General features: G+C 37.3%; 1 protein-coding gene across 3 annotated transcripts in view; it reads left to right on the top strand.

Annotated features, from left to right (window-relative positions):
* IMMP2L (inner mitochondrial membrane peptidase subunit 2) overlaps window positions 1–15008 on the top strand; it is an 899397-nt gene that overhangs the window by 612685 nt on the left and 271704 nt on the right. For all 3 annotated transcript variants that reach the window (XR_003795172.1, XM_029233255.1, XM_029233254.1), the window contains one exon: window positions 9981–10046. Coding sequence is in view for 2 of the 3 variants with exons in the window: in XM_029233255.1 (XP_029089088.1) it covers window positions 9981–10046 (66 nt within the window). In the remaining variant the exon portion in view is untranslated. The remainder of the gene's footprint in view (window positions 1–9980; window positions 10047–15008) is intronic.

Here is a 15008-nt window from a genome sequence, read left to right as displayed (position 1 = left end):
GTTAACCCTCATCAAAACCCTGATTATTCTCTCCTGATAACCCTCATATGATGATAATGATGATGGTGATGACGACGACAGTGATGATTGTTGTATTATTTTACCATGCTGATGGGGTGAGGGGATGAGATGTCTGGCACTGTGGGTAAATGGTGAGACACCAGGCTAACTTGAACCTTCTGGCAGGATGTCAGAAGGATGAACTGGGTTTCAGTTTCAGATGTTGAGACTTTGGAGGAGGCTCAGTGATACTAATGTCAGGATCTGTAGAGGCTGAGGGCTGAGGATCTTCAAGCTTGAAGGCCAGAGCTTCACAATTGCAGGTGCTTTAGTTAGAAACATTGTTACAGGAAGCTGTTTCTTCTTTTCTTTTCATCATCAAACAAATCTTGCAGTGGTTCTAGGGGCATCGTTATCCCTCAGGTAATACAGAGGCTTCATTCCATCAAAGAATCATACTTGAAGCTCATGTCCTTTTTAATGCACGAAACTGTCAAAAAAAAAAAACAACTGCTGCAGATTTTTCAAGCATCCAAACTGATAGTTCTGCCTCCTCTAAGTCTTCTGCATCACTATCGTCATCATCTGTAGAGCATTTCAGCAGATCTTTGAGTTCCTTGTTGGTAAAAGTTTCTCTATGCTATTAGGTGTTCCTCAACATTGTCCCCAATCATGTTAGAGAAGCTTTCCCCACTAAATTCCCTTGGAACATTCCTGACTTTTGCATCAGTAGTGGGGATGCCCCTGAAATCATAGACAGCCTCACTCCATAATGGCTCCCAACATGCACTCCTGTCTTGGGCATTGGAACATCTACAGTCTCTGTAATTGTGAAGCTCTTCCATAAATCCACAAGTCTTCCTGAAGGTGAGGCAAGTGTAAGTTGCTTCAATGCACCTGATGATGCCTTGATCAAGTGGCTGCAGCAGTGACATAGTGTTAGGAGGCAGGACCATTACTTCTGCATTCTTGTCGGTGAAGCAGAGACATTGGGGTGGCTGGGAACATTGCCAATGGGGAGGCCCTTGAATGGCAGCCCCTTCTTTTCGAGGTATTTTTTTCACTTCAGGAATGAAGCCCTGGTGGAACTATCCCAAGAACAAGATGGCCATCACCCAAGCCTCCTTGTTGTGTTGCCAGAACACAGGCAGGCGATTTGGGGTTTTCATCACATTTCATCACTATTGAAGACTTGCTCTGGAAGGTAGCCTTTCTCTTCTATGAATTTCTTGAGCTCTTCTGGGGGCGCTGATGACGCTTGGCATCAGTCAGTGCTGATTCTCCCGTGATCTTCTCATAGCTCGCCAGCCATCCCTTAGCAGCCTTCATCTCCTTCCTCTCGCTCTCCCCAGCCCCTTCACAGTAACGCTCGTAGAGATGAAGTGCTTTTCACGCATAACTTTGCCATCAACAGGGATACGCTCCTGTGGCATGTCCTCTAGCCGCACACTTCATGCTTTCTCAGCCTTTGCAAGCACTTTAACATCAACCAGAGAGACTGTTGCAATTGTAGATGAAGCACTAACACTTCCGCAAATTTTAGCTTCTTTCTGCTTTATTGTGTGAATGCTCAGTTCGTTCTTACCGACCTTACTGCCCACTTTGGCAAGCGACATTACACGTTTCAAAAGATCTAGGATTTTCATTTTCTCTTTGAGAGAAAGCACTTTACACTCCCTCTTAACCTTTGAGGGATGCTTTGACCACTTAATGGCTTTTTAGGAGCCACTTGCTTCACAGAAACAAAGCGTGCCTACAGCATAAGCAGCCAACGAACAAGATGCGAGGTGAACAGCGTTCAAACGACTAGGTGCTGGAGAGAGACTGAGTGTCTGTGGAATGGCAGGAGGCTGCAGCAGCCTACACATCGCTCGATTCAGTGGATTTAGTGTAGTGCTCAATGCACGGCAAATTGAAGTTTTGCTTTCTGGGACTTTCTGGAATTTCTCTTTTATCCAAATGTTTTCAACCTGTGGTTGGTTGAATTCGTGGATGCAGAACCCAGGGATACAGAGAACTGAATTTATTCATTTTGCATTTCAGTTGGTCTGCTTTTTCTGTGCCATATTCATGCATATAAATATGGCTTGATATGGAAAATATCAATAGCTTACACTTTCAAGTTCTGTTGTTTGTATATTCTTCAAGCCTACCGCATGTATGTGGCACTATTTCCCAACCTGTTTAAAGCTTAAAGTATAAATCCAGTTAGCTTAATGATGATATTAGGGTTATGAGACTAGACTGATGGCTTTAATTCATTTGAAGACCAGTTAATTTTGTTTTATTCCATAGCCTTAAGTGGTACTCTACAAAAAAGTCATACTCAATGAGATAGTGAGGCTAGAGGGGTAAAACCTGTCTTGAGTACAGCAAAAACCGCTCAGACACTCCTGAGTGCATACTTTGGGGACAGAATAGTAGTATTTCTATATGAATGTCTGCACTTTGAGAGCCTATACTGAAAGAATAGTCAATATTTATATTTATGTTAGGTTTTCATCTCCTCCACTTCCACAGATATGGTCAACTTTAAGCATATTCAATGTGTGAAAACACAAATTTATAAAATAAATAAATGAGGAAATGTATTTTTCAGCCCAGAATTTTCTGTATAGTTCAGAGGAGTTTCTTCAAATAGTATGATTCCATATTGTATGGTGGAATATACACACATACACACGTGTGTATTACATAAGTGCTATATATTTTATGTATGTACTATATATATTCATTTACATACAATTCTAGACAGTGAAGTGTAAGTGCAGTTATGTTCACAACTGAATATTGCAGTGTTCTATGTTCTGAAATGCTTGAATTAATAAACATTGGTAGAAATTAGCTCATTGTTATGATTATACTAAATTTCTTAGATTTTTCACAGTTAAGTGAAGACATTTATTTTTCAGAATCAAAACAGTCAATTACAAAACCATTTCAGCTTTTTCAGTTACGGAAGTTAGAGCCATAAGGCACATTTAATTGATTTTGTATAATCAAGGCTGATTTACTAATAAGACAAGTTGTCACTATTTGCGTATTAAACTTCTTCTAATCGTAGTTAGTGACGGTGAGACAACTCTTAAATTTAACCAAGAAAATGTTTATCAATAGACAACAGTTTAATTCTTTAAAGTTCATGCTTTTGTTGTTTCATAAGTACTATTAGCATATATTTATTTGTATAAGGAATTATCTGCCATAAATCTGAAACATAAGCTTATTGTTCCTGCTGCTACATTCTTGGATCACTAGAACCCCGACTGGAATCTCTCAGGGTCTCTATAGGATCATATTGCTACTGCTCAGGAGCCTGATTCAGGGAGGGTTTGCTTTGAGAGAATAAGCCATCCGTTCCTTACCCCATCCCCACCCACAAAATATGTCTGCCCAAGAGCACTGTCCCCAGTGCTCTGAAATTCTACTCACTTCCCACTAGGATTTTCTACACACATAACAACCCTCTGCCCCTGCCTGGTGGTGATCCTTTCCCAGGATTTCCCTTCCCCTAAGACCTGTTCCCTATGTAAGAAAATATGGTATCATAGAAGAAAAATTTGAAGCATTAACCTGGGTTCTTGCTACCTCATCTGTAATTCACTTTCCTAACAATGAGGCCCTTGGATTGGAGCATTTTATGAGATATCTGAGCAAGAGTAATTGTTAGGAATTGCATATATACACACATACATACACTTTTTTTTTAAAGGTTATTCTATGACATATAGGTTTTTTGGGTTTGTTTTTTAAATTAATTAATTTTTGGCTGCATTGGGTCTCCGTTGCTGTGAGCGGGCTTTCTCTAGTTGCGGCAAGTGGGGGCTACTCTTGGTTATGGTGCTCGGGCTTCTCATTGTGGTGGCTTCTCTTGTTGCAGAGCGTGGGCTCTAGGCACACAGCCTTCAGTAGTTGTGGCTTGCGGGCTCTAGAGCACAGGCTCAGTAGTTGTGGCACATGGGCTTTGTTGCTCCATGGCATGTGGGATCTTCCCAGACCAGGGATTGAACCCGTGTCCCTTGCATTGGCAGGTGGATTTTTAATCACTGCACCACCAGGGAAGTCCCATACATACACTTTTCTGAAACTGTATCTGAGGTTATAAGCTTCACACTTGTGAAGATTTCAAGAATAAACCCAAAGAGCAACAAAAAAGTCTTGATAATTTCTTTTGTTTAAGTTTCAAAGATTCACATGATACAAAGAGAAGTCTGCAAGGGGCAAAAATGTAGCTGAAATGCTGACCTAAGTAAGAACTTTTAGAGTGCTAATTAATAAAACTGCATTGAATTTAGAAAATAGATCATTATAAAAGGGGCTGTTTGCACAAAGTTCAAGCTACTACTGATAGTGAAGCAAGAATACAGAATTTAACATAGAAAAAAGTCATTTTTATCATGATTCTACAGATAACACCCATTTAATTTAAAACTGACATGTGACTTTCCAATATGAATACAGTTATATTTAGTTTTCATGTTTCTTTAGTTAATTGTGTAATAAAATTTGACCAAACCTCTAAAACTGCCTTTCTTGCCCTCTAATGCAACAGACTCTGACATTATTGGAGGGTTTTTGAAATAAATATTCTATCTATGTAAGTCTTAAAAAAAAATCCTAACGATTTGCTTGTGTCCAGTTAATTGATCTCCTTTATGAATTTATTTTAGGAAGAGATGCCTCTAAGATTTACCAATTTCCTACTTTGCGTTAGACCCTCTACTGGAGTTTTCATGTGTTCTCTCAGTTGTTATATGATGCTAGAGGTGGAAGAAATCATCAAGATTTCTAGGGGTTCCCAAACTCATGTGTCCTCAGACACTGAGACCCACATGAAACAAGCTGTTGGCACTGGGGCAACTTCTCAGGATCTGCTTCTCAGATCCAGTGGACTCTTTTCATGGAAGAGTGTAGGCTTGGGGTGCCAGATCTTTGTATTTTTCTAAGAGGAACAAGAAATTAGAATTTTTATGTGAAGTCTCCTGTTTGTTTGGCCAGCTCCAGATTAAAAAATAAATAAATAAATGATGTGTGGACCAAACAAAACATTTCTACACGCTAGATCTGATTGTCTGACTTCTGGTTTAGGACTTCTGATCTAGCCTTATCTCTCCGAAAATGAGACCCAGATTGTTTACAGGGCTTGCCTACAGTCAGCAGCTGTCTGTACCAAAGGTGGAAGTGACCATAGATTCCATTTCCAATGTCCCCCAGTCCATGCATTTGTAGGACACAAGGCGCCAGTCCATGCATTTGTAGGACACAAGCAGAAACCCTTAGGCCATGGAGAATGGGTGAGACTGAATATTGCCAGGAAAGGACTAGGTACACTCATAGGCCTTTTCTAGCTCTAACCTATGAAAATCATGTGAAACCCAGGCAATATTTTCCAAAATTAAAAAAAAAAAAAACAGAGAAAAGAAGAGAAGCTATCGTTTGCTAAGGTTTTTCATGACTTTTTATTCTGTTGTGTGGACTTTTCATTTTCATTTTGATAATAAAGTAGCAATCCTTTTTTTTTTTTTTACCATTTTGATGATGTAAAATTAGTTGATTTAATGCATGTCCATCCTTTCAACAGTATAAAAAATAGTCTATCTATTATAGGTCATTCCTAGAATATTAGTTCTTAGTTTTACCTCATTAATGAAGAGTTAAAATTTAGACCTTTCTGTGATATATGTCAAGGTGACTTCTAATCCTGAGATGAATTCTATAATAATCTGGGCCAATCCTGAACCATATAAATATAAAAATCTACACAACCCACAGAGGGAGGTTTTAGAATTTTACTATAAGTGGGAGAAGGGTGAACGTGCTCAGACGCAGGGTTCAGGTATATGTCTGAAATCAGGATGAGCACAAGTGTACCAGCAGAGAGGGTGGTACACTTGCTAATCTCCTCATTCCCACAGAATACAAGAGGGTCTCTCTTGAGTTTTCCAGAGTACCTTCCCAGTGTTCCAAACAGGATCAAAATAACAACCTTTTGAGAACATACACGAACATGAAATTAGCTACAAAGGTTATGAGACTGAAGACATGGTTCTGTTGGCTTGTCACAGGGTAAAAATGGCAACACTTCTATCAAGATAGGAAGTGAAATTCAAGGAGAGGTACATTACGTAACACAGGAATCTTATTATGTCTATGCTAACCTTTCACCCTTCCCCACAACCATTCTTGTTAGAGATAAGTCTGCCACATCCAACTCATCTACTGAGACCTACGCAGTAGAGAGACGATTCTAGGCATCTTGTCCAAACCTCTGGAGAGCCTTGCCTAATTAAATCTTTGGCATAAAATAGAATGCTTAAAATTCAGACTCCAGAAATAAATATTGTAAAACAATGCTTATTATGAAAACACTAAAATTTCAAATTTAAATGCAAATTTTATTGCGTGGCATACATCGTGTCCCTAAAGTAAGGCGTAATCCTTCACTTGTTATTTTTCTTACTTCTAGAAGACAGGCAAGTGGCCAAGAAAATGCAGACAAAGGGAAGTTCAGTGACTTTCACAGTGTAAATCTGTAATAACTCTTGTACCACTTGTACTTACATCCAAGTAATGCATTCAACAGCCTAATGATTAAAATATAGTTATAGACTTTGAACAGTAATGGGATTAATGTTAGTAATAGCCTTTTTAAAAATTTTGAACCATGTGATTAGATTCATGAGATTAATATTACATTAAAATTTATAGATACATTTGAAGTAGTAATTCATAAGACTTTAATTATGTAGGTAGCTCACTTTGTATATTCTATTTTGCCTCATGATCTTACTATGTAGGTTATTTTAAAATATAAAATACTTTTCAAGTATATCTCAAAAGCTTAAAGGTTGTGGCATAAATACTATTTTACGCTGATAAGGGTTGCATTTCATGTTATTTCATTAATGTTAATAGCGCGTCAATATTAGGTGGGGAGACTTGATAATTAGTTCAGGTCTCACTGCTGTCTTGGAACGTTTCTTCTCAGTTAACATCATATGACATAAATATTTGTCATCTTCTAATGGACTTCCCAGTAATCTGAACCAAAAATCCAGGCATGTGTTTTATCAAACACAGAACTATGCCCCCCACCTTTTGCTTTATATCCTTCCTAATTTTTCCCAGTACAGTTGCATGCACGTTTTCTCTTTATACTTACTGAAGCAAGGTCATGGTACACATAAATTTTCTAGCTCGCATGTTAAATCTATGTATCCTGTTGACATTTCCACATCATTAAAAATTCTTTTATAGCGTCATTTTTAATGATTGAAGAATATTTTATAATGTGGATGGACTATAATTTATTTCACCAATCTTTTCTTGTTGATTTTTTCTCTCTTTTTTAAAATAGACAACATCCATGTAGCTAAAATTTTGTATACATCCACAACCATTTCATAGGGATACGTTCCTAAAAGCATAATTGATACGTTAAAGAGAATATAAAATCTTAACCTATTTACCAAAAGGTATGTTACATGATCCTGTACTTTAGGACATGTACTAAATCCTCAACAACAAACTGTATTAATAGTATTATTACTATTTCTTTGTCAATATAATAGGAAAATGGTGTCCTATTGTTTTCATATACAATTCTTTGGTGATCACTGAGGTTGAATTTTTTTTATACATTTCTGGTTATCTAAACAGAGAGACACGGGGGCAAATTTTTCTAAAGATCTATAAGTAACCCTGCACAGAAGATATGAATTCTGTCATCTTGAATGTGCCCAGATCCCTCACTCTAGCTGTACCTAAATGACATTAAATTTATAGAAATATAATGTTTAGTCAATTCAGTGAAGGGGACAGTTCAGTCAAAAACTCTGATCAAATTTCCTTTTAAAATAAAGAATATTAATAGTTAATTTAGTGGAAAGTTATGTCACTAAGTTTCACAAGTAGACTCAAATGGTTTAGATGATTTTGTTTTCTCTGCAAGATATAATGTGAAATATAAATCTTGTTGAAACTGCATATTTCCTTTGGCAAAGTATTACATTTTGAATGTATTTAATCTTTTTAGTATTTGTCCATTTACCTTCCTTTTTAAAGGTAATTCAATTCAAAATGTGACTTGAATTGAAAATATTTTTATCTATCTCTGATTTTTAAATACATCTTAGGTGATCATTTATGTGATATGTGAGCTGTTTCTTGAAACACATGTTAAATCAAAAGACTAAAAATGTTATTGGCAGGAAATTGAACATACTAAGATTGAGTTATCCATTGCTGTGTAACCTCTAGCAGCTTAAAACAACAAACATTATCTCACACATTTTTCTAAGGATCCAGAAACCAGAAGCAGCTTCAGTGGGTGGTATGGCTCAGGGTCTCTCATGAGGTTGCCATGAAGCTATTGGCCACAGCTGCACTTCATGAAGACTTGACTGGGACTGAAGGATCTACTGGGTTTTGTTTGTTTGTTTGTTTATTTGTTTGTTTTTAATTGAAATGTAGTTGCTGTACAATATTGTGTTAGTTTCAGGTGTACTACCTAGTGATTCGACATTTACATACATTAGGAAATGATCACCACAATAAGTCTAGTAACCATTTGTACCCATACAAAGGTATGAAAATATTATTGGCCATGTTCCTTTTGCTGTATATTACATCCCAGTGGCTTATTTATCTTATAACTGGAAGTTTGTACCTCTTAATCCCTTTTGCCTATTTCACCCAACCTCCCACTCCCCTCCCTCCTGGCGACCACCCATTTGTTCTCTGTATCTATGAGTGTGTTGAAGGATCTACTTCTAAGTTCATTCACGTGAAGGTTGGCCAACCTTAGTTGCTCACTAAATGAGCTTCTCAGTAGGACTGCTGAGAAACAGACATGGCTTCTCCTAGAGTGAGGAATCCCAGAGATAGAGTAAGGGGGGGAGGAGGGAAGAGAAGGGGAGGGGAGTATTTATTTGAGTAAATAGTATTACCTTAAGTAAACATTTACCATAAGCTACTAATCATAGATTAAAATAAATGATGTCTGCATTAAGTATATCAGAACCTATCAATTTCTTTTAGTCTTGTCTTAGCACTCTGAATTACATAATCTTTAAATGGCTGAACTTAGTTGTGCTTTAAAAGAATTTCCTCCCCTTGTCCCTCCTCATCAAGCTCTACCATACCCTAAAACCCGAACCCCAGATTCTCCCTGCATGTGCCTCTCTCTCCAGGGCTGTCCATTATTATGCCCCAAAGAGGGTAGGGTCTTGGAGGAAGGAAAACACAGAGTTTAGGGGGACCTCAAACACTGTATCCTCTGTGCTTCTGTAGAAAGATGCGAGTACAAGTGACAAGACTCCAGCAAGGCTGGGCCCTGCCCCCTCCAACTGATCCTTTGGCACAAGGGTCAGAAGCAGCTTTAAGTAGGAAATGTGGCAAGGGACCAAGGGTTTAAGAACAGCCCCAAACTTCAAGTCCTTGAGGAAGTGACATCCTCTCCTCTGGGTGGGCCTGGTCTAAGTGCTTTGTTAGAAATAAACCAACATGGAAAAAAAAAAAAAAGAATTTCCTAATTGTTTTTTTTTTTCAAAAAAATTCCTCTCTTCGTTGTTTTCTTTGTTTAAATCAAACTCCTCTGTTTATTTTAAATAAAATGAAGAAACTTAAGTATGTTATCATTTTAAAGAAATGCCTAATTATTTTATGTATGAATCCTCTTTCCTACAGGTACTTAGATTTAATAATGAAAATCTTTATACTTCTGGGTTTTTATTAAATTTTTTTTTTTTTTTTTTTAGTTTTTGAAAAGTTTCAGTGTGATCCTTTTCCCTCAGAGGTTTAAAATAAGAATTCTTTCACTCTTAGCTCTATCTCGCTTGGGACCTAAGTAGGACTGATGTCATGTCATGGTTGCAAAGGATCCTGTAATGACTTTAATATAGCGTATTTTCTTGTAAAATTTCTTCTCATTTTCTTAAAACAACAGACACAACTGATTATGTAACCTTATCTTTTTCTAGGTCTCCTAAAAACCCAGAACAGAAGATCATTAAGAGAGTGATTGCTCTTGAAGGAGATATTGTAAAGTAAGAACTTAAACTGGTTTTTGTTGTTGTTTTTTTTGTTTTTATTGAGTTTAGGTTGTAAATATCTAGATTTTTGTTGAGTTTTAAATCACATCACATGGAAAGTACATTTCAATCCAAAGAGGTGTCTTTGAAGTCTTCAAACCTTTGGAGACTTTCCAAATGAACTGGTACCTCTTTAGTGAGTATCATCAACCATTTCAGGATATAACACGTAAATAAACTGACTGATGGTATTGTTATCCTTTACTGGGAAGCACAAGAGAAATAAATATTAATTAAGCTGAAGTTAACCACATTTTATAAAAAGACCATTAAATAACTGTTTTTCAGGTATTGAAATTAGTATGATTGTTTTAGGTTATGATGTCAAGGTTCGTTTTAGAAAAAATTCAATAACATTTTGTTATTTTAGAAGCAAACACAGGAACTAAGGGGGAGCTTTTATTATAATAGAGATGGGGGAAGATGGAAAAGAATGTGAAACAGAAGCTTCTGAATCAGTGAAAAAAACAGTAGTTTTAAAAAATAACATTGTAACAATCAGGTGTTTTAACAATGTGTAGTAACATCTTATTTATTCTACTTGCTGATAAGTCTAGAATAATGTTTGAGATTCAACAAGTAAATATTGATGTAGCATGATATGTCTCATATTGATTGCTTACTTTAAGTTACAGCCAAGTCTGTACAATGTGGGATTCAATAAACTTTGAAAACTATATTCAGAAAGTTTTTTGATCCCATTTTCCCAAAAAGCTTGTATTAATGACAATACAGTTTAAGTAATCTCATTAAAATGAACCTCAATTAAAATGGTCTAGAGCAGAATCTAGACCAACAGTTCTCAAAGGATGGCCCAAAGACCACTAGGAGTTTCCAAGACCCTTTGTGGGGTTCTGTGAGATCAAAACTACTTTCCTAGTAATACTAAGGTGTTATTTGCCTTTTCATTGCCATTTCTCATGAGTGTACAGTGGAGTTTTCCAGAGGCTACATGATGTATGATATTGCAGCAGATTGAAGGCAGGAGCAGATAAGAGAGTGTGGCTGTCTTCTATTAAGCCAGATACTAAAAAGATTGCCAAACATGTAAAAAAAAAAAAAAAAAAAAAGCCACTCTTCTCACTACTTTTTCTCTTGTTTTGGAAAACAGCTATACTTTTCATTAAATATGTTCTTTGTGTTAACATACAAGTTTATTATTGTTATTTTACATTGAATCACTAAAGATTTTTTTAATTCTTTTAATTTCTAATATGATAAATATTGACATCTAATATACACATAAAAGTTCTTTGAGACCTCAGTTATTTTTAAGAGTGTAAGGGTGTCCTCAGACCAAACAGTTTGAGAACTTGCTGATGCAGTAATGAATGGCAAACATTTTCATGTCCAGATTAAGTAATCATTAATAGCCTGCATGGTATCAGTGGAGCTATCGAGGTATGGTATGTTTAGTTTATATCCATGAGTATTTGCTTGGTCTTTTTTTCTTCTAAAATCTTTATTCAATTATAAAGCAGAAACTAACACACCATTGTAAAGCAATTATACTCCAATAAAGATGTTAAAAAAATCTTTATTGAGGTATAATTTATATACATATATACATATATATAATTCACCCATTTTAAATATACAGTTCAGTGAGCTTTAATATAAATGTATGCAGTTGTGCAACCCTCACTGCAATCTAGTTTTTGAGCCTTCCTATTACCCTCAAACATTCCCTCACCCGATTTGCCCTTAACGCTGGTTCCCATCATTCCCCATTGCCAATGCCACACAACCATGGACCTGCTTTCTGTCTCTGTAGGTTAGCCTTTTCTAGAAATTTTATTTACATGGTAATATACAATATGTAGTCCTTTGTACCTGGTTTCTTTCACTTAGCATAGTGTTTTTTGGTTCCTCCGTGTTGTGCACCTATAGTTTGTTCCTTTATATTATTGATTACATTCCATGATATGGATGCACAACTCTTATGAATATATTAGAAACAATGAGCTCTACCTTTTAAATGGGTAAATCATATGTTATATGAGTTACACCTCAGTAAAGCTATTAAAAAACAAAACGAAAGATCAATAAAGTAGGCAAAAATTTCATCTAAAGTAATCTAACAGGATTAGGAATGCCAAGAGATACATTTTATAGTATAATCCAAAGGTAACACAAATTTCATTCAGATGTATCATTATTGCTCACTAGCTGACTAGTCAACAACGTGAGATTGCAAGGCTTGTTCAGACATAAAAAAAAAAAAAAGAAACCTCTGTGCAATCAGAAGTCCTACAACAGACCTCTTGGAAAAAAAGGATGGGTTCTTGCTTTCCTCAGTAAATGTAAATATTGGGTTCACAGAGGAGAAGCTGATCTAGGAAGAGGGCTAATGGTACAGGATTGAAGGGTGAGAAAAGGGGATACGGGAATGTAGTAGGTTTACACCTTTTTTCCCCACTGCTGCAACCCACATGTGCAAAGTCTAGGTTCTTTGTTCCATCCTGCAGACTGACACTTTGGACATACATCCCTTTCTGGCCCCTTCACTATGCCTCTATCATGCAGCGATGAATAATATAAAGAATAGAAGTGGCAAGGCTCAAAACTTTTCTACTGTGTGGCCTCTAAAGACTAGTAAATAATTGATTAGAAGAAAGTTACTTTTGTATTTGGTGTTTTGAAAGAAAATTTTAAATTTCATTTCTCTGAATCTTTGGTACCTAAATATCCTAACCTTCCTGGACTTTCAATTAATAATTGAATATATTCCTATAATATTCTAACAGCATCGAAAAACATTTAGGGAATAAAATACTGTTTACTCATGTGCTTACTTCTTTTCTCTGTGACCCATTTTTAAAAATATAAGAGCATATTAAAATTTTTTTAATACTGTCTGTCTACCACTGGAAGTCATTAGTCGACTGGTGTCCTAACTTGTAGTAGGCAAGGTGCTTTGGTCTGTGATAGGACTTTCCAGTCCCACCTTTGTCTTGGTTAATACTGGTTTACCTAGCAGGCAAGCTAAGCACTAATGTAGGTCTCTAGAAAAATATTTTTTTGAAAAAAATTGTTATTTTATTAAATGACCAAAGAAAAACAAATCGGACTTACCAGGACTTGGTTATACTTACTGTGGGTTTTATATTATTTTTATATTGAATTACACACAATTAGAGGCTATAAAGGGAACCATCATCTTTTCAAAGGTTAAGCCCTTAAAAGGCTTAACCCAGTCCTCAATTTAATGTTCTGTTAGTTAAACTCCTTCAGATTACAATAATAGAGAGTAAGATATAGTTTAAAGAGCACTCATTTTAAAGCTACCTGGGGAAGGAAGGGTGATAGAGCCCAGGAGCAGCCTAGCCTCACTAAAGAACAGGAATGGCAGTGCAGCACTTCCAGTTTCTGTACACTTGTGCCCTGTCTGCTGTCACATTGCTTCTGCCTGTCTTGTCTGTGTTTCAGTTGGCTTTTGCCCCATTGTCAACTGCTGACTTCCTTGGGTGTGCCCCATGTTTAAACTACCTGAGAGAAATCTGAGCGTGCCCCTTTGAGGTATAGATCTAGAATCTGTCCACCTGACAGGCCACTGTCAACCAATTGATCAGTTGCCTTTGGGATAGGTGCCCTTCCCTGGTCCAGTCAGCTGTGTCTAGGCCTGCCATTTACCTGGTACAAACCCTGTCATTATAAGGAACCTCTCGGAAAGGGCTTGTAGGTATGGCAGGTACCCTGAGGCCTCCCAGATTCTGGCAGTGAGATTAGCAGCCCTTTACTCAGCACTACCCTTCAAAACCGCACTTTCTTTTTTGAAAATTTATTTATTTTATTTTTTTGTCTGTGTTGGGTCTTCATTGCTGCTTGCTGGCTTTCTCTAGTTGCGGCGAGCGGGGACTGCTCTTCGTTGCAGTGCGCGGGCTTCTCACTGTGGTGGCTTCTCTCGTTGAGGAGCACGGGCTCTAGGCACGCGGGCTTTAATAACTGTGGCACGCGGGCTCAGTAGTTGTGGCTCGTGGGCTCTAGAGCGCAGGCTCAGTAGTTGTGGCGCACGGGCTTAGTTGCTCCACGGCACGTGGGATCTTCCCGGACCAGGGATCGAACCCGTGTCCCCTACATTGGCAGGTGGATTCTTAACCACTGCGCCACCAGGGGAGCCCAAAACCTCACTTTCAATTAGACTGTAATCTGCTCTCCTTAGTAGTTGCTTAGACCTTACTCTCTAGGGAAGGTATTTTGTTTGTTTAAATTGTAGAAGTAACACAAGCTTGAAAAATGCAGAGTGCTTTAATGAACATCCTTGCACACATACCTTCATACACTTGTGTGTTTATTCTTACAGAATAGATATCCAGAAGTGGAAATATTCAGTCCACATATGTTTTGGTGTTGCTGTTGTTGTTGTTGTTTTTAGTTCTAATATATATACAGCCAAATTTCCCTCCCAAGAGGTTTGTGTATGTTTATACTCTTAGCAACACTGCATGAAATACCCTTTCAGAGGAAGTTGATGTAAATATCATGTGCAGTGGGAAAGCTGTGGGCTTCAGATTCAGAAACCAAAACATGGCAACACAAAATTTGGAAATAGTTCTGGGTGATCAGGTTATATTTAATGTAATCAGTTCACTGATGGTGTAGGCCTTAGAACTATTCACTTAGAACACTAGTCCAGACGCCAGAGAGATGTAGTGGAGCAAAAGAGACGAAGTCTCTTGCCTTCATGGAGCTTACATTTTAGTGGTTGGAAGCTAATAATAAACAGACGAACATGTAACACATAAGGCAATGTCATGAGCTAGAAGTGCTGTGAAGAGAAATAAAGTAGGAAAGGATGTGTAGGGTGATGGTAGGGTCTGGGATTGCTATTTTAGGTAGGATATTTACTGTAAACCTCTCTAACGAGAAGATATTTGAGCAGACTTCTAAATTAAGGGAGGAGAGGGGAAAGAGAGC

This window comes from Monodon monoceros, unplaced genomic scaffold (genome assembly GCF_005190385.1).
Source record: "Monodon monoceros isolate NGI ecotype Baffin Bay Population unplaced genomic scaffold, NGI_Narwhal_1 Super_Scaffold_2, whole genome shotgun sequence".
Taxonomy (NCBI): Eukaryota; Metazoa; Chordata; class Mammalia; order Artiodactyla; family Monodontidae; genus Monodon; species Monodon monoceros.
The sequence above is the reverse complement of the archived record's forward strand: the minus strand, read 5'-3'. Positions and strand labels throughout refer to the sequence as shown.